The sequence below is a fragment of the Euprymna scolopes genome, chromosome 6 (assembly GCF_053919585.1).
Source record: "Euprymna scolopes isolate OS-2025 chromosome 6, ASM5391958v1, whole genome shotgun sequence".
NCBI lineage: Eukaryota > Metazoa > Mollusca > Cephalopoda > Sepiida > Sepiolidae > Euprymna > Euprymna scolopes.
In genome coordinates, this window is record NC_136487.1 from 92,156,165 (window position 1) to 92,182,205 (window position 26,041).

The window sequence follows — 26,041 nt, forward strand, 5'->3', positions numbered from 1 at the left end:
GCAAAGGTACCCTCCTCCTGCAGGACAACACTCCAGTCCACAACTCGCATGTCGTCAGATCAGAAGCACGCGCGTGTGGTTATGAAATCCTCTCCCATCCTCCCTACTCTCCTGATCTTGCACCCTCTGACTTTCATCTCTTCCCAGCCATGAAGTTGTTTTTGAAAGGAAAGCGTTTCCCAGATGAAGTCACGTCGTAGTTGGAGTACCAACCTGGGGTGTTCTACAAAAACGGTCTCCAGAGCTGCATCAAACGATGGGAGAAATGCATAACTCTGGGTGGTTCCTATGTAGAGAAAGACTAATAACTGTGCCAAGTTTCGTTGCTCTACTGCTATGGGGAGTGGGCCAGGGGCATTATTTATTGCACCCCCTCATCATTCATTTTCGTATTACATTTAAGTTATTTTAACGCAATTTTCTTACAAATAAATCTACTGAGCATTTAACCGTTAAGAGCATTTTACAATGGCGGTTTACGCGACAGTAAAATGTATTGTTTTACTGTGTATGTTTTCAGCATCCCAATTGTTTTTTTTTTTTTCGCGTTTAAATTAAAAGATATATCAAAATTTGAATTTAACTTAAGTATTATGGTATCTGTTCAGTGCACATTTACCTATAAGTATGTCAAACCACTTATAATTTAATGGTTGTAAGTTTTTTTTTTTCAAAAATAGACAATTATAAACAGAACGACTCATAGAAATCTATCTATATTGTTTTTTAATTTGAATATACTTTCATAGAAATGTTTCTGTTATGTCACAAAAAACTATTTTTGGTAAATGTTACCTTACGCTACAACAGAACACTGACCACACTAATTTGGTTTTATAGGGTTATTCAAGGTCGCTGACAATAAATCTGATAATCAAACCCGTTTGCATGGTATGAACCCCTAGACCTTGTAACTATTTTGTGCCATTTCACTGCCTTCGGTAGTGTTTTTCTTACATGATACATTCGCATCCAATCACATTGCGTAAGAATCTTTCATATAAGGAAGTTTAAAAAAAAATGTAAGTCATTACACAGTTTTTAATGCTTTTTTAATTGATCAAAAAATAAAGTTTTCACGAGTGGTTTGCAAAAACATAAGCACCAAACACATTTGTATGTTTTTCGTTCTTTTTTTGGGGAGGGGTATTCCATTAACAGATGCTTCTGCAGTTTAATTAACCGTTTTTCCATAAGTAACGTGCCAACATTTACCATTTAACAAAAATTCTGTTTACATTGGGGTGGGGGCGGTGGTGATGCTAGGGCATGCGCGCTCCAGCACTGCCACTGACCCTCACCCCAATGTAAACAGAATTTTTGTTAAATGGTAAATGTCAGCACGTTACTTACGGAAAAACGGTTAATTAAACTGCAGAAGCACCTATTAAACTACACAAGTCCTATAATTGAATCCCCCCCCCAAAAAAAAGAACGAAAAACTTAAAAATATGTTTGGTGGTTATGATTTTGTAAACCGCTTGTGAAAACTTTTTTAGATCAATTAAAAAGCATTAAAACTACGTAAGACAAAAATAAATAAATAAATAAATAAATAAATAAATAAACCACTTTTTTTAAAAACTTTATTTGAAATGACTGCTTAAAGATTCCGGCATGCCAAGATTCCTACTTGATATGATAAGACACCCCACTACGTTCGTTCCCATGCGAACGTATCATGTAAGAAAAACACTACTGAAAGCGGTGAAATGGCACAAAATAGTCACAAGGTCTAGGGGTTCATACCATGCAAACGGTAAATTTGCGGCGGGTTTTATTATCAGATTCGTTATTAGCAACCTCGAATACCTCTAAAAAAAATTAGGGTGGTCAGTGTTTTGTTGTAGCGTAAGGTAACATTTACCCTATTTTTTATATCACATGTCATGCTCATACATTAATTCCATCATTAATATAATATACTGACCCAACGGGTCACGGGTAGTCTAGTATAAAGTAAAATTGCTCTATTAAAGATGTTAATTCTGAGCTATATTGAAGTTGACTTCTAAACACATTTGATGGCATTTCCTATGAAATTGAAATCATAGGCTTTTTTTAATGTTTTTGAAAGAAGTAGAAATGTATTATATCTGCACTTATTATAGTGCGAGTGAAAAGGCATTCCTAGCATTGGTGTGTGTAACCACGGCCACCGAGAGTAAGAAGTCCTGTTAACTAAAAAATGCCAGCAGGCAATGTAGGTAAGATTTATCAGACTGTCAGTACTATATCAGGACCATTTGAAAAAGAGCAATAAAACATTTTTAAAAAGAAAAAGAAACACAGTTCGATTAATACTGAAACTGAACTTTATCTATCTATATATATAAAAGGCAAAATGTGTGTGACCATTTCGTGTATGTCTCGCAAAGGCTTCTTTTGCACACGTTCCCGGGGGGGGGGGGGTTACTATTGCTTAGAACTGTTTATATAATAATATCTAGGATTTGGGAACGCGGGTCGCCTCTAGATTCATTAAATCTCCAACACTTCATCAAATCTCCACACTAACGTACTGTACTTGCAATAACCCTTATCCCTGAGTGGCTTCCAGGCCTTAATAAGTGGTGACCACCGTGTAAAAAAAATAATAAAATTATTTACGTCGACTATTTCGCTCTGTCCCCTGTTTGTCCTGCTTTTTAGTATAAATAAAGTGAAACTAAATTCAAACGGAGGTGTTCTTGGCATCGCGCCAGGAAACGTCCAGAAGCAATCAGCTCTGATCAATGTGAGGACAAACTCCTCTTATATCAGACAATTGCTATTCAATCTGGACAATGGGGAGCTGCCCCCTCCCCAACATCTGTTGGGGAAAAACAAGTCAACGTGGGGTAAACAAACCCAAATGCTGCCTCGCTGCGTGACTTCTATTTGACCTCATTAATTAGCTCAAATAGAAGCAGCAGAGTTAACTTTTATTGCGATCACCTGTTTTTAATACTTAAATAAATAAATTCAGAAGTGTGTCTGTTGTATGTCGCGGTGGTCCAGTGGTTAACGTTGCACTTTTTTTTTTCACAGTTTCATTTCCAACTTTGCCTCAAGGTTTGGGTTCGCTCCTCATACTCACCTACCAAAACTTTTTTTTTTATTTTAACCCCCACCCACCCCCGGAGTTTTGATTTACCCAAAACCACACACACCTCAAAACACCCGGGCATCGCCGGGTACTCCCGCTAGTTCAATATAAAATATAAATATTATCTATGTAAAATTAAGTAATTTTAAAGCATTATACAATTTAATACTGATAAAAGTGAATTATGAATTTAGGAAACAAAGAATTAAATAACATATTAAACACCAACGAAGAATAATTTTAAAAGAGAAAACAAACGATAAATAATTTTTAGAATGAAAACGAACAATAAAATACAAAAAATTGAAATCAAACAAATAATTTAAATACAAACAAACAATAAAAGTTACTAGTGCAGAAATATTTTTTAATTCAATTTAGAGAAAAATCACATGTTATTGTTATTTTTGTTATGTTATTTTTTTGGAACTTTAGAGATTATTCGGACTAATGTTCTCATCTTGCGTGTTTATTTCACAACGTTTTATCATTGAATTTTGACTTCTCCTTTATTACATCCTCAGGCCGAAAATGATGTTCACATACCTAAAAATATAATTAAAGAAAACATTCATACCATAATGTAAGCTATTGTTTAAATATAAGAAAAGACAGTAAACAAACATTTACAATAATAATAATCACAGTGTAGTATCTGTTCTGATGCTACACTTCATTTGTTCTGTCCTCGGTCAGTGGAGGAGAAATCCTTCATAACTGACACAATTTTTATTTTATTTTTGTTCTTATCCAGAGTTCCCCTTTTTGGGGAGCTAGATTTTCCCACATTAAAAACCGACCTTGTGTCTAACTGTGCCCTCGTGGGGAGGCAAGTAAATAAATTTAAAAAACAATATTTTTGACAAATATTCTCAAGTAAAAATTATTTGTTTATAATTTAAAAAGAAACAATCAATTTTAATATATAACGCTCAGTCACTGGTAATTTCATTAATAGTTGCGTGGTGAATAATTTTCAAAGCGACTTTAGGAAAAAAAATATAGAACTTCAAAATAATTTGGAAATACTCAAGGAAAGGTTTTACTTATTATTAAAAAGACATTTTGACAATTATTCTCATGTAAAAATTATTTGTTTATAATTTTCAAAACTAAAACAAAATTAAATTAAATTTTCAACCTTCCTGATAGACCTTAAGCCTTATAAGAAAATAAACAGTTAAAAATATCAACATAATATTTGCTGTATTAGCAATAAATAGTATTGTTTCTGTAATTTATATTAACAATGTTATCAAACGTTATGAAAGTACTTGAATCTATATTAACAATGTTATCAAACGTTATGAAAGTACTTGAATACAGTTCTAATTAAATACACGTTTAATTATTAACAAATAACATTACTTACTTTACTATATTTTGTTGGAATAAAAATTTTCCCTTCTAATGGCACGTATCCAAATTGAGAAAATTTAGGAAAAGAAAATGTATGTACTTTGGGGCCTTTTGGATAATTTCCCCGGTAATTTGGAACAACACAAGAATACACCATGTTAGCAAACTAAAAACTAGAAGAAACTGCTGCTGATAGCCTAGACCATATATCTACAACTGAATCTGATAATGACGTCACGCTGTCATGTGCATCGGCGTTCTTTACTCTCGGTAGCCACGGCGTAACAAATTTGTACTTTCACCTAACAATAAAAATTAGTGGAAAACTGTATGTGTTTTTTTTTTAAATTTTTTTACATAGGCATCACCACTTATCAAGGCCAAGAGGCCACTCGAGGACAAGGGTTAAAGAGTGTATAGTAGAAATTGGACAATATAGTAATCATTAGTAATGGAAATTCGGTAAATTTGTAAACTTATATGGAATGGCTCATCAAAAACTTGTTGACATTAGACTTGAAGACAACCATATTGTAGTCAGCTGGAAAGCAGGAAAATGGAAGACAATTCCATAGGTGTGCAGTTCTAAGAAGGAAGCTTTGCTCATGGAATCTATATTTAGGTTTAGGCACAGATAAAGAGTGGGGGAAATTATTGATAGCGTTTTCTGCTAGACGGGTGTTTCTTGTGAAAGTTTGGCGAGGAGGGGCCATAGATTGGAGCTCAGCCGAACACTTGCCATGAAAATAACGATAAAGCAGAGACAAACTCGCAACATCTCTTCTGTACGAAAGAGGTTGCAGGGAAGAGAAAAGGACATCCCTACGAGGCTATGAAGTCTATTTTGAACTCTATCAAGGCAGGATAAGTCCTTTCTAGCAGCTCCTGCCCAAATGTGTCAACAGTACTCCATCCTTGGACGTACCTGGCTCTTATATAGATAGAGAATTGAATCAGCAGTGAGATATCTACTGGATCGATAGAAGAATCCTACCATTTTTCCAGCGGCCTTGGCAATGGATTTAATATATGTGTTCCATTTAAGATCAGGAGTAAAGGTAAAACCCAGAAGCTTGTTAAAACATGAGGCCTCCCAAGACGAGAGCCATTCATTTCAGTTAGTGTCAGATGGGGATCAGAGCATTGATGATATAAAGATAAAAGCTTGGTTTTAGATGCATTAAAAGTAACAAGCCACCTCTTTCCTCATTGTACCACTTGCTCAAGATAAGAGAAGAGAGAATCAGAGAGAACTTGGTCGTTTATGGTCTTAGATGTGCTACCATATATAGTAGTGTCATCAGCATAAAATGTCTATGACTGATGTAAGGATGTGTCTTGGAAGATCATTAATGTAGATCAGGAAGAGAGTTGGACCCAGGATGGACCCCTGAGGGACTCCAGCATTAATACTGTGAACGTCTGATTTCTGCCAATCAACCACTACTCTTATGAACCTATCAGAGAGAAATGATTTAATAATTGAGAAGACATTTCCAGCTATACTGCAGCTGGAGATCTTGTGAAGTAAACCTTTATGCCATACTCTATCAAAGAAAATACTATGGAAAAATAGCTGGCCTAAATGTATATGAACACCTTTGACCTTCACAGTCTCTAGCAACTTATTCAGCCAATTTTGGGTTTAAACATTTGAAATTTTACATAAAGCCATACATAATTGCCATTACCTCATAAAATACTAAGCTATTTCCAACCTCATAAAATACTAAGCTATTTCCAGCATTGTGGGTCTGTGTTTCAACTTTCCAGAGGTTAAAATACACTTACAGAAGACAAAATCTGTTTGTTGCCTTTTTGAAATTCATATAGGGCTGCCAATTTCCAAGGCATGACTTCCACACATGATCTTGTAGGTAGCCTTCGACATGGACATTGTGCTTACAATAGAGACTGTTTTCTATATGGAAGTGATATCCTCAACGAAGACCCTGAGTTCATCAAGATCCATTCTTTTACCATTTTGCAAGCATTTATGTCTTATGACTTAACTATTCACAATATGGCAAGTTATTTCACTTTAAGTGAATCCCTATGTATAATAAAAACGTCACAGTTTTTCCCATCTAGACCACTGCTTACTACACCACCTCTCTCCACCCTTCTTTACATTCCGATAGCCGTTCTTACCATGGAGGAGTTGGGGATGTCTATTCCGAAAGCTGTTCATAACATGAGGAGGTTGGGGGTTGGGCAACAACAACAACAACAACAGCAACCATAATTTAATTTTTTTTGAGGGCAGGGGGCATGCTTCCACAAGGCAACGCTAGTAATTAATAAAGATTATGTCACGCTCCTGTCATGATTTTTGGTATATTTCTTCATTCCTATTCTTATTGTTTATTTTTAGTTTTCTTGCGTCATATGTGCCATTTTAATTATTATTTCCAAGTGGAAATAATAATTAAAATGGCTTTCAGTAAATAATCTAATGCCAAGTTCTTGCTGTTGAGTATAAAGATATTTTTCTAGATTAAAGAGAATTTTTGTTTTAAATTGACTAAAAGTAGAAATAACTATCTAAAGATTGAAGAAATATCTTCCATTTAAATTTCTTACAAAATTTTGTTTTTGATTTCACAGAGAAAAGTGGGAAACCTCTGGTGAATACATCTTCATTTCTGTTCTTTTTTCTCATTTTAATTTTCTTGGGTATTATGTGCAATTTTGATTATTACTGGTTAGATTTCTGGAAATGCTATTTGCAAATAACTTTTTATCTTCTATATAATAAAGTAAATTACATTTTCTTGTGAAACTTCAGTCACAATAAGAAACTGACTGAACATTTCTTATGCAAATATTTTCTTATTACCACCTTTTAAAGTGTATTTCACAAAAATATTCTTACATTTTTATACTTACAAATCTTATTACACTTATTCTAAGATACGAGGTGCCTTCAATAAGTTTCCAGACATTTTTGTACAGGCATTTAAAATTGTTGTAGACTCTTGAAAGTGATTGTCACAACTGGTGAATTTCCAAAATGCAATATGGACCTGCTTGCTGTGTCTCTTTTAACCCCACCCTTATGCGTAAAAATAAGACTCCCTTGACACGTAACCAGTTATTGGCTATGCCTCTTATCCGGTGGATGGTTTATACCAAGTACTCATCCAGGTGCCCAAGGAGTCTCTGAATTTCAGATCTGGCCAAGCAAGTCTAGGTTCTTGTACCTACAAATGCTTGGATTTAGTGGGTGAGAGCACTTACACGTTTCTTTGGCACCCGTTCGAAGGTTGCATGAATCTTGGGCATCATGGTTATTTCTGCTTCTATTGAGGGAGATAGTTCCGGAGTGGTCCTCTGAAATTGTTTCCCATTCCACTCAAGGTGAGACACATTTATTGGCTTCACATTGTTGATCTTGCAAATGTATCGATTCTTCAGAGAGCCATTGGAAAATATAAACAACTCCTTGCCTCTTAGCATCTTACTTATCTTGATCTCCTGCCATTTTCCAGCACACCTCCTTCACATGTCCGGTTATTCCACAGAACTGGCATTTTAATTTGACCATCAGACAATCCTTCTGGCTCACTAACCCCCCCCCTCCGGGTGTGAAGTTCTTCCACATTCCCTGCAGAGGTTGACACATCTTGGGGTCGAATGGGTTTCAGTCTTCTGTATCCACCATTTCTAATTTGATTTTTGCACTAGGAATGACGCAAGGGACAACATGGAACTATGGAGGTGGAGTATTGATTCATCTGATGCTTCAAGATAAACCAACCGGTTAAATGTTTGTTCCAGAGTGACAAGCTGCTTCTGCCAATAACTTACTCTGGTATCCCAAATTCACTAGCCCAGCAATGAACTGTCCAGAAACCATGTCATCTAAGTAGTCTACTTTTTGTCCACATGCTTTGTTATTACATTTATCCTTAAATGCACAAAATCTAGCTTGGCCACATAAACAAGGCAGAAAGTATGTTATTGACTCACCAATTTCTTGTGTCATCGAGTTCTTGTGTATTTCCTTTCACTGTTACCAGTCGTATTTATTGCACAAGGAATTCCTCAGTCATGGAGGTCAGAGTAGCTGGTCCCATCGTCAAACATTAATCTGTTTGCCTCGGGTGTGAGGGTCACTTGTAACTCATTCCGTATAGTAACTGAATCCAAGAATAGTGACCATTATCCTTCAGTGGTGTCTAACCCTATGACTGTCGTTCGGGCTTTTTAACTTGTAGCGAGTTAGAGTGGCCTCGAAGCATTTCTTTTCCAAATTCTGTCTTTTCTTATTGAAGTTCTATGTTTTCTTATTGGAGTTTTATGTTTTCTTATTGGAGTTCTATGTTTTTTTTATTGGACTTCTATGTTTTCTTATTTGAGTTTTATCAACTGTTTTATAAGTTTAAGGTATTCCTGTTCCATGACATAATCCCATGTAATTCAGCGTCCAAAGTTATATTTTTTGATCTTGAATATATCCTGTTTGTAGTGCCATTTAAAGTTTGATGAGTGTTTAGCCTGTACCTGTATTTTTATAGCCCTAAGGGATGATAACTTCTGATTACCTACGATTAATCCAGGGCACATAACTGCCACCTCTACACTATTTTTATTATTTACTACCCAACCATGCATTGCTGTGACTCAGTTTTGTTTCATGTGAAAAAAAAATACAGTAAAAGAAAAAATTATATTTCTTATTTGCTTAATTTCTCAATACCTGTGGATAAACAATATTTTTGGTGGTTCCATTTTCTGTACAGATATAGAGATTATCTGGTTTGCTAACTTTAGAACATGCAACATAATCATCAGTGTGTAGATGTAAGCCATACAATTCTAAACATTGTCCCTGAGGTTTGTAATGGTGACTGCAAACGTCCATCGAATTGGGAATTGCAATCTCTTAAATTAAAATGGCATATCCTTTGGAATCATAAGCATGTGGAATTAGGAAATCTTAACGTTTGAAAGTCAAAATTGTTACTTCTATGTTGTTGTTTATTATTTTTTTTACCACAAGCCACGTGTCACTGCAAAGCTTGGGCTGATTAATATTTTGCAACATGATAATTGGCACATCAATTCTCAATTGTAGTACATGCAGTCGCATCCCTGGCAAGTCTAGTGAATTCATTTTGTCTGTTTCCACAACATTGTTGATGGACTTGTATATGATTACTTCACTGTGAAATTTAAGCTGAATAATATTGTTAATTTTATAGACATCTTTGTTCTTGATTGCAAGAATAGCTCGTTCACTCAATCAACTGGAATTCTTATAATCAATTTGAATATCTGGAAATACTTTTAACTAATTCTTCTTTTGATTTCCCTAAATTACAGATGTTATGAGGCAATAAAATTTGCCCTGAAGTCAAATTTGTTATCTTTTCTTCTTCTTCTCTATATATATAAAATGAACTCATTTTTCTCCGATTTTGACCTTAATAGGATTAAAAATCAAGACATTACATGCAAATGTAATGGGCACAAACTGCAGCATAGTATCTGAGGTGTGTTATAGGCCTATTACATCTCCACTTTCTCGATAATTGTAGATCCCTATATTTTTTTCTGGTGAGAGTTCATGGCAAAAATCAATTAGGTTTAATGTAAAATCTTTTCTCTCTAATAAATTTCTCCTTCGCCCGCCACCACTTAACACCATTGCGGATCAATTCACAGGGGAAAGTACAAAGAAACACCGGTTTGGGTTCGTATAAAAAAATGGAATGGACTGGATGAAACGTACCGTTGGATTTAAGCGAATCAGAGGGTTATTTATGCCATTTTTTTTTTTTTTTTTTGCTTTTGCACCACGAGTTGATGACTTCCGAATTACAATATTTCGGTATCTGTTTAATTGATAAGGTAAAATTTTACTTTAGGTCCACCTCCACAATTTTTAACATCTGTGGGTAGCTGTCGTTTATTCTGAAAGCCGTTCTTATTACTGGGAGGTTGGCAGTGTTTATTCATGGCCACCAGTGAATTATACTGCATAGCACAGGTCTTTATATCTCAAAAACTACTTTATTCAGCATCGTCGAAAGCATTTAAAAGTAGTAATTTGAAAACAAATTGTGTAGGTGGACCTCACAGGCTGGCTTCTCCAGTTAGGTAGAAAAGTAACTTATCTTGCCTTAGATAACGGTTATTTATTTTTCGACAACTTTTTCGGATCTGTGTCTACTAATACAAACCCGTTTGATTTGATGTAACGTTTAGTCGACTCGAAAACCACTGTTTATCGATGTATTTGAAAAATACAAATGGTGGCGGACACTGCTGATTACATTGTTTGGGAAAATGAGTTAAAACTAAAAAAACTATACAATATACTGTCAGAAACCCACCAAATATGTCAGCCTATGTCACGGTTACGTATATTCGGTGTGTTTCTTACACTGTTATGTATAGTTTTTTCGTGTTTTACTTATTTTCCCAAAATTAACAGATTCAGCAGAATCCACGACCATCTGTCTTTTTCAATTACATTTGATAAACACTGTGTGCTTTTCCGAGCTGATTAAACCTTTAAAATTAAATAAAAACATTAACAAATTATCCAGTTATGTAGAAATGTAACTTACCTTACCTTTGCTTACATTTATTTGTTTTGGGACAACTTTCCGAATTTGTGTATAGTACAAATAATAATTGAAAAGTAACATTTCTGATTACAAAAAACACAAAAAAAAAAAAAAATCGATTAACCATTCCAAGATTTATGCAACGTTCGGCTTAATCCATTGACTGCTGGTCTGGTCGAGCCCAAGTCATGATTGAGGGAAACTCATAAGGATCCGGGTCATATTCTGCAAGAGTATCGTTTTTTTTTTTTTCATTTTCATTTTTTTTTTTTTTTTTTTTCACTTTGGAAGTGGATTGCTGTACTATATAAGAAATATGCATTTTTCTCTTTTTATTAGATTTTTCCATTATACCAAATTGAGCCACAGCAACGCATGGCAGGGCACATCTAGTATTAAATAAAGTAGTTGAAATATAGTTAGCGGCACAAATCAGACAGATAGATACATTTGGGGAGGCGGAGGGGGTGTGTGAAATTTTTCTGTACTTTCACCTAACAATTAAATAAACAAAATATTGCATACTAATAAAATTTAACTTGAAAATATAATGCTTAAGAATTTATTATACTGTGCTAGTTTTTTTTAAATATTATCTTCAAATTGAACTCAAGCTTAATGAAATCTTTTGTGCATTAAATTGTAAAGTGAAAGCAGAGAATAGTTACAAAACACCTCCTCCTTGTGTTAGGAATGGCTTTCTAAATAATAACATTATTTCAAGACGTCACAATAAGTTCATAAGTACTGAAAATACTATATAAAAAATAGCACAGTACCTTGTTTGTAAATGGTTTGTATTTTCACTAACAATTTATAGGTATGGGCAAAAATTTCTGAGGAATGGCAGAAACTGATAGGGGACATGGTTTTGAAAGCTGGCTTATCATAATTTTTTTGTATTGTATTGATTGTATTTGAAAGATTAAAGCCTAAAGTTAATTTCCAAAAGGAAAAAATATTTTTACACGTGAAAAATAAAGTTATAATGAAAAATGTTTTCACGGCAAATAAAATATTAAATAAATAATGCTTAATTCAATGATAATATCGTCCGTTTGAGAAATGAACTTTTCTTCAAGTTATATTGATTTTGTTAATATGGACTTTAGGGGCTTTTTTCGTAATGTTCCTGAAAAATTTAATTTATTCATTGACACAATTTACGATGCTCTATTTTTATAAAAAAAAAAAAGGCAAAAATAAATTCATTCATTTTTTTTTTTACTACTGAAAACCATAACTTTAGTAAAGGTATTTTTTGTTTAAATAAAATAATACATTTCCATCAAGATTCAAATAAAAAATAAAGGTTTCATTATATTTCGCGATCATTATTTGATAAATACTGAAAATTTCATTAAAATTAGTTAATTTCCTGATATTTGGTGAATTTTTAAGTGAAGGGAGGGGTCAAAATGTTTATACATTTTGAGCATCGGCATTCATTTTGCATGTACCTAACAATTTAATTGACACAAGATACCGTTAAACTGGAATTTCACGTGGAAATAACAATGAAAAAATAGCACAGCACCTTTTGTGTAAATACTGAACTGTTAAAATAAGAAAGTGTGCCGATTTTTATTTTACATGAAAATTAAGTGTTTTATCGATAATAATTAGAGGGGGAGGGGGTTGAAGAATTTTTTGTTATGTGTATATGGAAAAGAAATGTCAAAGAAATGAAATAAAAAGTATATAGTGCAACAAAAAAAAAAAATTAGATATCGGTAAAGGTAAAAAAAATGCAAGGATAAATTTTTGGAAGAGAAAGAAATATACTTACTATTTGGAGGATTCCTATTTTAGTGGGGAGTCATCAGTTTTGGCGAGGCTTCTTTAGGCATTGAAAATTAAAATTTGTCCGTTCAATGATACGAATTATATTTCATTAACAGTTATTTATTTATATGAATCAATTTTATTTTGTTTTCATATCAGAAAGTTCGATGATAAAAGTTGTGAATAAGTCAATGAATTTAGTTGATTTTAAATGAGCAGACGACAACGAAGAAGTTCAAGTAGTCTGTATGCGTACACATGTGTCCATGTGCCGCGCTTTGTAAGTGCCACATGTATTCATGATAGTGTATTATTACATGAGTTGAGAATTGTGTTGCATTCGTAATGTCTCAGATTTAAAAAAAAAAAACAAAAAAAAACGAAGAGCGGAAACATGTCGGCTGACAAGTACTATTTTCTTGAAACACATTTATAGAAAGTATTAGGTTGACAGGAAGGTTCTTGCAGGATTTTTAATTTGGTTTCTAAATAATGTATTTTCAAATGAGTTTGCGTTATAATACCTCTACTTTATATATCATTTTAAAGAGCGTTTTTCAGTCTATCTAATCATTTAAATTACGTTTTAAAACAATTATGTCTTCTTTTCAGAACATTGAATACAAGATGGAAAAAAGCAAATTAGAACAATTTTCTTATTTCAATTCAAATCAGGCAGAAAAGTTGCTGAAACAACTTGGGATATCAACAAAGCATTTAGCTCAGGAAGTACTACTGAATGCATAGCGATTTATAAAAAATCTCATGAAAAATTAATTCGGTTTTTTAAATTTCATATAATATAGCAGAAGAACTTATGCAGTCACAACAAATACTTATTTTTCTACAGGCTTGTTATTTTCAATTAATTTTCATTTTCTTGAATTTGTTACGCTATTACATTATTTGTATTATTTCTGGCACACTATAAAAGTTTTCTTTATTCTGAACAGCATAAATGTGTTATTCGAATACCTATTAAAAGCAATTATGTCGATATTATATATATATGAAATTTAAAAAAACGAATTAATTTTTCATGAGATTTTTTATAAATCGCTAAAGACTTATTAATTACGATCAGGTTTACAAGAAAGTTCTTGCAGTTTTTAACTTTTAAATTCAGATGAACATATCTCAACACAAACAAAAATATTATTGATTGAAATAAGCACCATCAGAATCAACAGACTTTTGCCAACGCAAACCAAGTGTATGTATGCCAGTATCATAAAAATCTTGCGTCCTAATGTCGATGAAGTCGCTGAAGGCATTTTTGATATCACTTAGGTTTTTAAAGCATTTCTCATACTTAAAATTGTTGATGCTTGAAAAAGTGGTAGTCGGTAGGTGAGAGGTCTGGAAAGTATGGTTGATGAGGCAGAGTTTTGTAGCCCAATTCGTTCAACTTCTGAAAATCGATATTTTATTAAAAAATTGCTTTTAATAGGTATTCGAATAACACATTTATGCTGTTCAGAATAAAGAAAACTTTTATAGTGTACCAGAAATTATTTCTCTAGTGACATTTGTATTATTACTGGCAAAGCATATGGAAATGTCATAAAAATAGCTTTGATAACATAATCGAATAAGTATTTTCTGCTGAAAGAATAAAAACACTTTTTAACTTATCAGAAAATATTTCCCTGATATTGATAAAAAGATTATCGAAATTGATAATTAATTAAATAGTTAATAAACTTCCCACAAGAAACTAAGAAATTTGATTTTGTCTTTTATAAGATATCGCAGAGCCTGTTCAGCCACAACAAAGAAGTATGTTTCTACAGACTTGTCTTTATTATTTCAATTTTATTAGGTCTGATGTGCCATTTATATTATTACTGGCAAAACATGTTCAAATGTCTTCAGAAATAGCTTTCAATAGGTAATCGAATAAGTTATTTGTGTGCTTAAGAAAAAAAGACTATTTCTTAGGGCAGCAGAATATATTTCCCTAAAATTGATTTTGAAAAAAATCAACATTTATTATTATATAAAGATTTTAGAAAGATGTTATGGAATTTTTTTTTATATAATAGAGGAATATGTGCAGCCACAACTAATAGATATATTTTACAAGCCTATCTTTATTACTTTTTATTCATTTCAATTTTCTCAAGTCTCTTGTGTTATTTGTATTATTACTGGCAATGGACGTTTAAATGTCACTGAAAATAGCTTTTGAAAGATAATCGAATAAGTCATTTGTTGTCATACATAAAGACACTTTTTGAATTATCAAACATATTTTCCAAAATTGATTAAAGGAAATCGAAATTAATAATTATTTAAAGATTTTAGAAAGATCTAAAAAGAAATTATAGAATGGTTTTGGTCATATTGTTGCGTTGTGTGCACTCAGTCTATATAACTGCGTGGACAAAATGGTCGCCGGACAAGTTTACCGACGAGTGTATATTTTGAATGACAACTAAAAGACTCGACTGTTTACAAAATAATTCGAGTTTATTTTCAACAATCTTTCTTTACACTTTTGTCGGTTGTCATTGACTCCACTAGCGAGGAGAGAGGTGTTGTTAGAGATAGGTGGCGTGGCGAGGGGGTGTTGACAGATGACAGGCTCGTTCTCTCCGCGTCGGCCGCTATTCTCTCTTGAAAACCAAAACATCTTTGTTTATATTGATATCGGTCACGTTTCTCTAGCCAGCTGCGAAATGTCAATTGTATTCCGATCTGGTTATGAAATATTTGTTGATGTTATTATTTTCGATTGTAGGCCAATTTCCTTTTGTTTGTTTGGCCTTGAAACATAACCGTGTTCCAAAATGTGTGTCACTAGCTCAGGTGACGCTCGTGCGACATTCCATGTTGTCATGGTTGAAACGTGACCCTCATATCACGTTCTTGGCTTGCCTGATTTCTTCAGCCTGTCCCCTTATTATACAACAATATAACCTAACATATTTTGAGGTCATTATTAAATATGTTTTATTGCATAACAAATATATATTTAAAAAAGTGGGGGAAAAAAGATAAAACCAAAGTGTCATAATTGCACTGAATAAAATAATAACAGCAAAGTAATGCAAATAAAATCAAAGTTACCAATAAAAAAAAGAACAAATAAAAAGGTAGCAAATGAAAAATAGACCCGAAAAATACATTCATTTAGTTCAAGTTTTATTAAAATGAAATAAAATGCTAGTTGTTTTTATTTCCCAAAGCAAGTGTCTAATTGCCCTTAAAGTAACAATTACAAAAAAATTTTAAAAATAGAAACATATATAAAACAGGGGTTGCGAATTCAGAAACGATTCCAGAATTAGCTCTGTTGACTGGAATGACAAAGTTAAATTTATCGTCCAAACGATAGCAACAAATTAGAAGAAAGGCAAGAAAGATGCATATCTTTAAATGTTCTCTTTTTCAGTCTTTCTCTTTGAGAGACGCTCTCTCAATCTTCTGGGACCTTCTGTTCCTAATGTTTTTTTGTTTGTTTGTTTCTTTTAATAAAAATGTCCTTCTCCGAAGCGGAGTTCCTAAACAAATTCCATGATAGAATTTACTTGCTCTTTAATTAACGGGAAATGAAACAAAATGCGAACTCATTATTAATAGAAAAAAAACTTGTAGGAATTCTCATGAGAGCATCCTTTCACTTCCAGTTACAGAAACTGCATGAAGATAGTCGAAACTCTGACTATTTTCTTCTTTTCAGACTGGTCAACAAATTTGATTTCTGTAACTTCCAGAAGCTGTCCTATAAAACTCAGTTCGTCCCCGCGATGGTCTTCTAGGAACAAATACTTTCCCATTTGATAATTTTTTTGCCTTTGTAATTAAAAAAAAAGGATTCTTGTCAGAAGGAAAACCGAAATTAATAATTATTTAAAGCTTTAAGAAAGATCTAAATCAAAAATAGAGATAGAAGTTGTTTTTGTTTTTCTTTCATATAATATTGCAGAGAAATGTGTGTATCAACAGCCAGTAGGTATGATCCCCCGAGTCTGTCTTTATTATGCTTTATTAATTTTAATTGTTTTTATCTCTTGTGCAAGTTGTATTATCGCTGGTAAAGCATGTGGAAATATTATAGAAAATAGATTTAATAGATAATCGAATAAATATTTTGAGCTGTAAAGAATAAGGTCGGTTTTTGATGTATTAGAAACCATTTTTCTGAAATTGACTAAAAGAAATAAAAAATAATAATTATTTAAAGATTTAAGAAACATCTCACAAAAATTTATTTAAGGGATATTTTTTTTTTATAAGATACTACAGAGGAACATTTCTAGCCACTAGAAACAGATATGCTTCTATAGGCCTGTCTTTATTACTTTTTTAAATTTCAAATGTCTTTTTTTTTTCAATTACATTTTTACCCCAAACAAAGCACAGTGCCACTTTGATGTAGAGGGCTACAATCAGGGACATAAGTTGCAGGGATACTATGTAGGGAGTTGAGCAGCAAGATGCCTGTTCACATTACACTTGAACTTTTGCCTATCAGTACAATTGGGGAAGCAGGATCCCGGAAAGGAATTCCAAAGGCTAGCAGTTCTGGGGAAGCAACTATTAGAGTAGGAGACTTTCTTATATCTAGGGATCTCTACTGTGTAGGAGTGGGATTTATCAAGTTTGTTGGGGATATTTATGTTGAGGAGGTACAGAGCATCCACCATCAAAATTGGCAGAGGGATCCAACATTTCATCGATGGGACAGAGGTTGAAGCTTAGATAATAGTTTAGGACCTATCAGGTTGGCGACTCTCTTTTGAACCCTGTCCAGGAGTAAGAGACAAGTAGCAGATGCACCAGCCAAAGTTCTCCATTCATGAGCGAATGGTGGCCTTATAGAGGTACAGGATACTTTCAGGTGTAAGCAACTTTCTAGCAAAGTAGAGAAAGCCCACCTTCTTTACAGCAGCCTTGGCAATGTTAATTTTATTTTTATTTCGGACTATTAGTCTCATCTTTATTAGTTGTCGTTTGTTTTTTTTTGTTTTTTTTTATTGGTTCATAACGTTTCGGCCAACTTCCTCTGGCCTTCGTCAGGTGGTAACCGCGACGGATAGGAACTTTGAATCTCCTAACTGCATTCTCAGCCATCACTGCCATCCGTAGTTGTCGTCGTCTCACCACATTTTTGACCAATTACCTCTGGCACGCTTTGGGTGGGATTGAAACCGCTATCTTCAGACAATGTTCATCTGGAACCGTAGAGATTCAACGTCTCTATCAACTAAAATTAACATTAAAATAAAATTAACATAAAAATGCTCATCTCAAATAATAAAAAAAATTCCAATTAAGGAATAATATATATATATACTTGGCAATGTTGTTGATATATCTATTCCAACTCATGTTCCCTGTGAACATTAAGCCAAGGAGTTTGAACGAAGTATTTTCAGGTAATGTATCTTTAGCCATAGCTTTTGGTGGTTGAGAAATTTCTTGTAATTATTAAAGGAAACAAGCCTAGTCTTGGCAACATTGAACGTTACCATCTATTTTTGTCCCCATTCAACTTCAGATTGGAGGTCTTCCTCTAGGGTTTCCACATTTGCCTTGGATATGTATTAATTCGTTTTTCCCTCATGCTTGTTATAGAGCGTGGTGTCGTCAACAAATATACCCATCTCAGAGACTATTTCATCAGGAAGGTAATTTATCAATATCAGGAGTAATGAAGGCCCAAGGATCGATCCCTGAAGTACATCTGCATTTATGCATATTATTTAGATGTACAACTATTGAGGACAACCTACATTCTTCTCTTATTTAAGAATGGATTTAATTATGTTAAGTATTCGTCCAGTAATACCATAGAATCTGATTTTCATGAGAAGACCATCGTGCCATACCCTGTCAAAAGCCTTAGAATATACCTATGCCTTTTTCAGTGCTTGGTATATATCTTCCAAGATTATAGTTAGACTATCTGCAGTAGAACGGGTTTCCTTAAATCCATATTGATGGTTAGACAGAAGTTTAGCAACTGTAAGGTGGTGAACTAGAGCTTGATTAATTATGGATTCAAATATTTTGGCAAAAAGAAGGAGGAGGCTAATGGGGCAATAATTTAATGAGTCAGTTCTTTCGCCGAGATTCTTTTAAACTGGTACCAAAGAAGCAGTTTTTCAGTAGTCAGGAAAACATGATTCATTAATTGTTAAATAGTTTGAAGAGAACTGGAGTAACCTCAGTGGAGCATTTTTTTTAATAGTACAGCCGAGATGAGATCAAGTCCACATGCTTTTGAGGTGTCAAGGCTTTTTATGATATCATGTACTTGAGAAAGGATGATTTGCAGATCATCTAGTGTGGTTTCTGTCCACAGAGAAAATCAGGGAGGGAGTGGTTTGCTGGGTCCGAAGTAGAATTTGAGGCAAACTGATGGACAAGCATGTTAGCTTTCTCGGTTGCCATGCAAACAACCTCATGATTGTTGGATAGTGGGGAATTGTTGATTGCCCATTATTTACTACACTATTGTAGATTTTCCAGAAATCACAAGTTCTTAATTTTTGCACTTCAATGCATTTTTTGGTGGTTTCGGTATATTCACTCTTAGTTGTTGTTACTTCTTACAATTACTACTAGCTTCTATAAACTTTTGTCTCTTTGTACTGAATTATGTTGGATAAATCTGTGGTATAAATTTGTTGGGCAAATCATCAAATGTCATTAGAAATATCTTTAAATTCATAATTCAATAACTCGTTTGTGCACTTAAGAATAAATACGATTTTAAAAAGATAATTATGGAATTTAATTGTCTCGGTCTCTTGCACAATTTGTTGTATTACTGGCAAAACATGTTGTAATATCATAAAAACTTACTTGCAATTAATATTCCAATGAGTCATTTTTGCTGTCAAACATGAATACATATTTGGGGTATAAGTAACTATTTTCTAATATTCATTAAAGGCAATCGAAATTAATAATATATTAAAATATTTAAGAAAGATCGAGAAAAAATAATTCTAGAATTTGTTTTTCTTTTCTTTCATATAACATAGCTGAGAAATGTGTGTATCCACAGCAAATAGGTATGTTTCCTCAAGGCTGTCTTTATTACTTTTTATTAATTTTAATTTTTTGAATCTCTTGTGCTATTTGCATTCTTACTGGCTTATAGTTTCTAATAGACTAAAAATAGCTTTTATTCTTTTAATATTTTGTGCTGTAAATAATAAAGACGATTTTAAAAATATTAGAAACTATTTTCCTAAAAAAAATCGAAATTAATTATTTAGGATTTAAGAAACATCTCACAAAAAGTTAATAAAAGATATTTATTTTTTCTTTCATCAGATATGGCAGATGGACCTGCTCAGCCACAACTTATAGATATGTTTTTACAAGCCTATTTTTATTAATTTTTTTTAATTTAACTTTTATTGGGTCTTTTGTCTTATTTTTATTATTAATATAACTGGAAACGGACGTTGAAATTTCCTCCAAAATAGTTTTCGAAAGCTATTCAAATAAGTCATTTGTGGTCAAGCATAAAGACACTTTTGAATTATCAGACACTATTTTCTGAAATGTATTAAAAGAAATCGAAATTAATAACTTTTTAAATATTTAATTTAATAATTATTTAAAGATTTAATAATTTCCAAAATTAATAATCATTTAAAGGTTTAAGAAACATCTTAAAAAATACACGTATAGGTTTCTACAGGCCTGTCTTTAGTAATTTTTATTTATTCTAATTTTTGGATCGCTCGTGCTATTTGTATTATTACTGGCAAAGCATGTGGAAATATAGAAAATAAGATTCAAATAATATTTTGTGCTGTAAAAAATGAAGACAATTTTTTTTTTTATTTCAGAAACTATTGTCCTTATTCAAAGAAAATAGAAGTTAATAATTTTGTAAACATTTTAAAAATAATCTTAAAAAGTAATTATGGAATTTATTGTTTAATTTCATATGATTAAATAGCGGATTTAAGAAATATCTCATGAAAAATTCATTAAGGAATGTTTTTTTTTTCTTTCATAAAATACAGCAAAGGAATGTGTGCAACCACAACCAATAGATATGTTTCTACAGGCCTGCCTTTATTACCTTTTTTTTCACTTTCATTTTTTGGTGGTTTGTTGTGCCATATGTATTGATCCCCCGATTTATCGGAGAGAGACCTATGTTTTTAGTGGCGTCCGTGCTTCCATGCGTCCATGTATCTGTTAGTCCAGACTATTGCCAGATAACCGTCCATTAGTTTTTCCTGAAATTTTGCCACAGTGAAAAAATTTTTTTTACAAAAATTCCTGTTGCGCCCCCAGGGGCTCAAAAGAGGTCGAAAATGGCCCAAAATGATACTTTTTGCCCCATAGTGTTTTATCCATCGATTAGATTTTCCTGAAACTTGGCCAAAATGTGGAGGCCATTGTTCTTAATATAAATTCAGTATGGGTGACCCTGGCAAAATTCTGGTTCGCATCCCTCTGGGAATTTTAGGGCTAAAAAACATGCCTTTTTGGAGCTCTTTTTTCATATTAATCAAAAACTTGATATGTATGTCTATATAGTGGTTTTCCATGGTCCATGGTGCTGAATTCAAATATACACGTTTTAAGGTGTGGAACTGAATTGTTTGTCAATTTTCACTGGGATTCGGCGTTCCAGGAGCTCAAAAGAGGCCACAAATGCCCCAAAATTGAAAAAAATGACATTTTTTACCCCATAACATTTGCACCATCCATTAGATTTTTCTGAAACTTGGCGAAAATGTGAAGGCAACATTGGCCCTTCACACTTCTCACATTCATCATTTCTTCACTATTTTTTGTGGCGTCATCTCATATGCAGCACCAGAGGGGAACCACACATGCGCAGCTTGTTATTACTGAGATGTCAGGTTTGAATGCCTTCAGAAATAGTTTTCAATAGACTATCGAATAATGAAAATAAAGACAATTTTTTAAAGGTATCTTTATTTTCCGAAATAGATTAAAGGAAATCGAAATTAATTGTTATTAATTAAAAGAAGATCTAAAAAATAATTATAGAATTTTTTGTGCAAGTAATATAGCATAGGAACGTGTGCATCCACAGCCAATAAGTATGTTTCTAAAGACCTCTTTTTATTACCTTTTGTTCATTCTAATTTTTTAAAATCATTTATACCATTTGTATTATTACTGGCAAAACATGGTTTAATGTCATAGAAATTAGCTTGTAATAGATATTCATATAAACCATTTTAGCTCTCCTATGTAAAGACTTATTTGGGTTATCAGTAACTATTTTCTGAAATTGATTAAAAGAGGTCGAAAATAATAATATATTAAATCATTTAAGAAAAATCATCTTAAAAAATATTAAAAGAATTTGTTTGTTTTTATTTTATAAAATATTGCAGAGGAAAATGAGCATCAACAGCTAATAGGTATGTCTCCCCAGACCTGCCTTTATTACTTTTTATTAATTAATTTTTTTTTTTAATCTCTTGTGCCATTTGTATTATGACTGGCAATACTTGTAAAAATATCATGAAAAATAGCTTTTAAAAGATCATCAAATATTTGGTGCAATTAAAAATAAAGAGAATTTTTAAGCATGTAGGAATATTTTCCTGAAATTAACTAAAAGAAAATCGAAATTAATTATTCAAAGATTTAAGAAACATCTCAAAATAAATTAATGGATTTTTTTGTTCTTTCATCAGGTATCGCAGAGGGACCTGTTCAACTACAACCAAGAGGTATGTTTCTACAAGCCTGTCTTAATTACTTTTTTAATTTCAATTTTCTTGAGTCTGTTGTGCCATTTGTATAATTACTGGCAATGAACGTTGAAATGTCATCGAAAATAGCTTTTTAAAGATATTTGAATAAGATATTTTTTGTATTATCAGTAACTATTTTCCGAATTTGATTAAATGAAATCAAAATTAATATATTAAAAGATTAAAGAAAAATCTAAAAATATAATTCTAGAATTTTTTGTTTTTCTTTCATATAATATAACTGAGAAACGTGTGTTTCCACAGCCAATAGTTATGTTTCTCAAAGGCTGTCTTTAATACTTTTAATTTTTTGGATCTCTTGTAGCATTAAAAATATTACTGGCTAATAGTTTCCAATAGATTAAAATTTGCTTTAATTCTTTTTGTATTTTGTGCTGTAAAAAATAAAGACGATTTTTAAAAGTATAAGAAACTATTTTCCTGAAATTAACTAAAAGTATATTGAAATGAATTATTTAGGATTTAAGAAACATCTGTAAAAATGAAAACAACGAAAGGAAGTTTCATTTTTACATTTAACAGCAATTTCATTGGTCATCTTCATTAGTTATAAGAGAGAAATAAGTTAGTATTTATTACTTTTTATTAATTTACTTTTTTAGATCTCTTGTGCCATCAAGATTATTACTGGCTAATAGCTTCTGATAGACTAAAAATTACTTTAATTTTTTTTATACAGTTCATAAATTCTCTGTGTGTGTGTGTGTGTGTGTGTGTGTGTGTGTGTGTGTGTGTGTGTGTGTGTGAAAGATCAGTTCGAATTAAAATTGTTTAAAAGAAGATTTCAATTCTTGTTCGATGTGGTAACTTTCCATTAAATTAAAATTTAATTAATTGGGAATTAAAGTTTGTGTGCATGGTGCATAAATTCAGGATGGAGGATTTTAATGTCTCTTGGTGACGGAGTTATTCTGAACATGTACTGTTCTTGAGAAATCAAGAGGAAAAACTGAAAAAAAATGATTTGATTTTTCACGGGCAAATCTTTATGTACAGGCCTTCTCGAACATTCCACGCGAGGAAACGTAACATAGTTCCTTTTGTTTTATGTGTGCGATGGATGCATCACAACGTCGTGTTCTTACTTACTCGTTCTTCATACGCATGGGCATTGTGTGGAAAAAATAGGGGGGGGGCAATGCCAAGGACGGGGGGGGGTGGAGGTCCGAGAAGGTCGGTTCTACCCGAAGGCGTCTTAGACTCTGCTATCTTACGTTGTACTGGAAGGAGTGGTGGAAGGCGCTGGCTCTTGGATATATATATTGAACATGTCTTGAGCCAGGGTAGTTGATCTTTGGTGCACGCCACTTCATTCAAGAGAGTTCTGAGGGGTGCCGACGTCATCCATGTTCTGTGGTGTTCCCTGTCTGCCAGTGGGGCTTATATCGCATCTATTGATGTTATATGATGCGGTAGGTTTCTAACAGTACCTCGGTGAGCACATTATCTATTACCAGTTGGTTGCTGGCATAAATGCACCTTTCCAAGTCTGGGTGTGGTGTGAAGTATGCTGCAGAGGAGGACCTCTGCAGAATGCGGGGGTCGTTGGTTCCTTTCAGAGCTAGTCCAACATCTCACCAGAGAGTCTATGCGTCATATTTCTTCACCAAACTGTTAACTGACTCCCAAGTTGGGATCGCAAAATAACGATCATTTAGCATCCTTTATACCGGCCCCATCTCGGACCATCCAGCCCAACTATGTTCGGAATTAAATTTTCAAACAGTGATCGCTATGAAATATTCCTGCCGGGCGTTTGTTCCAGCTGGGTATAGCAATTGCTACAACTTTTTATTAATTTTAATTTTTTAGATCTCTTGTGCCATTTGTGATATTACTGGCTAATAGTTTCTGATGGACTACAAATTGATTTTGTTATTTTTATATTTGGTGCAGTAAAAAATAAAGACGATTTTTAAGGGTATAAGAAACTATTTTCCTAAAATAATCTAAAAAAAAAAAATTGAAGTTAATTATTTCAGCATTTGAGAAACATCTCACAATAAATTAATGAAGGAATTTATTATTTTTCTTTCATCAGATACAGCAGAAGGACCTGCTCTGCCACAACAAATAGGTATGTTTTTACAAGCCTGGCTTTATTACTTTTCATTAATATTAATTTTATTTGGTTTCTTGTCCTATTTGTATTAATACTGGCAATGGGCATTGAAATTTCATCGAAATGAAGCCTTTAAAAGATATTCGAATAATTCATTTGTTCTGTCAAGCATAAAGAAATTTTTTAATTATCAGAAACTATTTTCTGAAATTTATTAAAAGAAATCAAAATTAATAATTTTCTTAAAGATTTAAGAAAGATCTGAAAAGATACACATATAGGTTCTACAAGTCTGTCTTTAGTAATTTTTATTAATTCTAATTTTTGGATCGCTTGTGCTATTTGTATTATTTCTGGCAAATCACGTGGAAATATCAAAGAAAATAACATTCAAATAATATTTTGTGCTGTAAAAAAATAAAAACAACTTTTGGCTTTCAGAGACTAATGTTCTTAACCAGATTCAAAAAAAAAAAAAACAGGAAGTTATTAATTTATTGAACATTTTAAAAATAATCTTAAAAAGTAATTATGGAATTTATTGTTTAATTTCATATGATTAAATAGCGGATTTAAGAAATATCTCATGAAAAATTCATTAAGGAATGTTTTTGTTTTCTTTCATAAAATACAGCAAATGAATGTGTGCAACCACAACCAATAGGTATGTATCTTCAGGTCTGTCTTTATTAAATTTTTCACTTTCATTTTCTTGTGTTCTGTTGTGCCATAGGTATTATTACTGGGAAGTCATGTTTGAATGTCTTCAAAAATAGTTTTCAATAGACTATCAAATAAATTATTTGTGCACTTAAAAATAAAGACAATTTTTAAAAGTTATCTCTATTTTTCGAAAATGGATTAAAGAAAATCGAAATTAATAATTGTTTATAAGTTAAGGAAGAGCTCAAAAAAAATTCTAGAATTTTTTGTGCAAGTAATATAGCTAAGGAACATGTGTATCCACCACCAATAAGTATGTTTCTAGAGGCCTCTCTTTATTGCCTTTTATTAATTTTAATTTTTGAATCATTTAGGCCATTTGTATTATTCCTAGCAAGCATGGGTTCATGTCATAGAAACAAGCTTGTAATAGATATTCAAATAAGTCATATTTGCTCTCCTACATAAAGACATATTTTGGGTATCAGTAACTATTTTCTGAAATTGATTAAGGCAAATCGCAATTAATAATATATTAAAAGAGTTAAGAAATATCTAAAAATTTCTGATAGAATTTGTTTGTTTGTTTTTTATAAAATATTGAAGAGGAAAGTGTGTGTCAACAGCTAATAAGTATGTTTCTCCAGGCCTGTCTTTATTAATTTTTATTTATTCAAATTTTTTTTTTTATATCTTGATTTGTTTTATAGAATACAATAAAGGAACGTGTGCATCCACAGCCAAAAGTTATGTTTTACAGGCCTGT

The 26,041-nt window shown here is 32.5% G+C and overlaps 1 protein-coding gene across 50 annotated transcripts in view; it reads left to right on the forward strand.

The window, feature by feature from the left end:
- The window catches only part of LOC145277786 (uncharacterized), a 212,418-nt gene that overhangs the window by 115,235 nt on the left and 71,142 nt on the right, over window positions 1-26,041 (forward strand). For 49 of the 50 annotated variants that reach the window (XM_080129551.1, XM_080129552.1, XM_080129553.1 and 46 more), the window contains 5 exons: window positions 19,809-19,838; window positions 22,164-22,190; window positions 22,470-22,505; window positions 24,592-24,627; window positions 25,247-25,276. In XM_080129551.1, the coding sequence (XP_079985677.1) occupies window positions 19,809-19,838; window positions 22,164-22,190; window positions 22,470-22,505; window positions 24,592-24,627; window positions 25,247-25,276 (159 nt within the window). Of the gene's footprint in view, window positions 1-19,808; window positions 19,839-22,163; window positions 22,191-22,469; window positions 22,506-24,591; window positions 24,628-25,246; window positions 25,291-26,041 lie in introns of all 50 variants that reach the window. The other variant, XM_080129604.1, reaches the window with a different exon arrangement.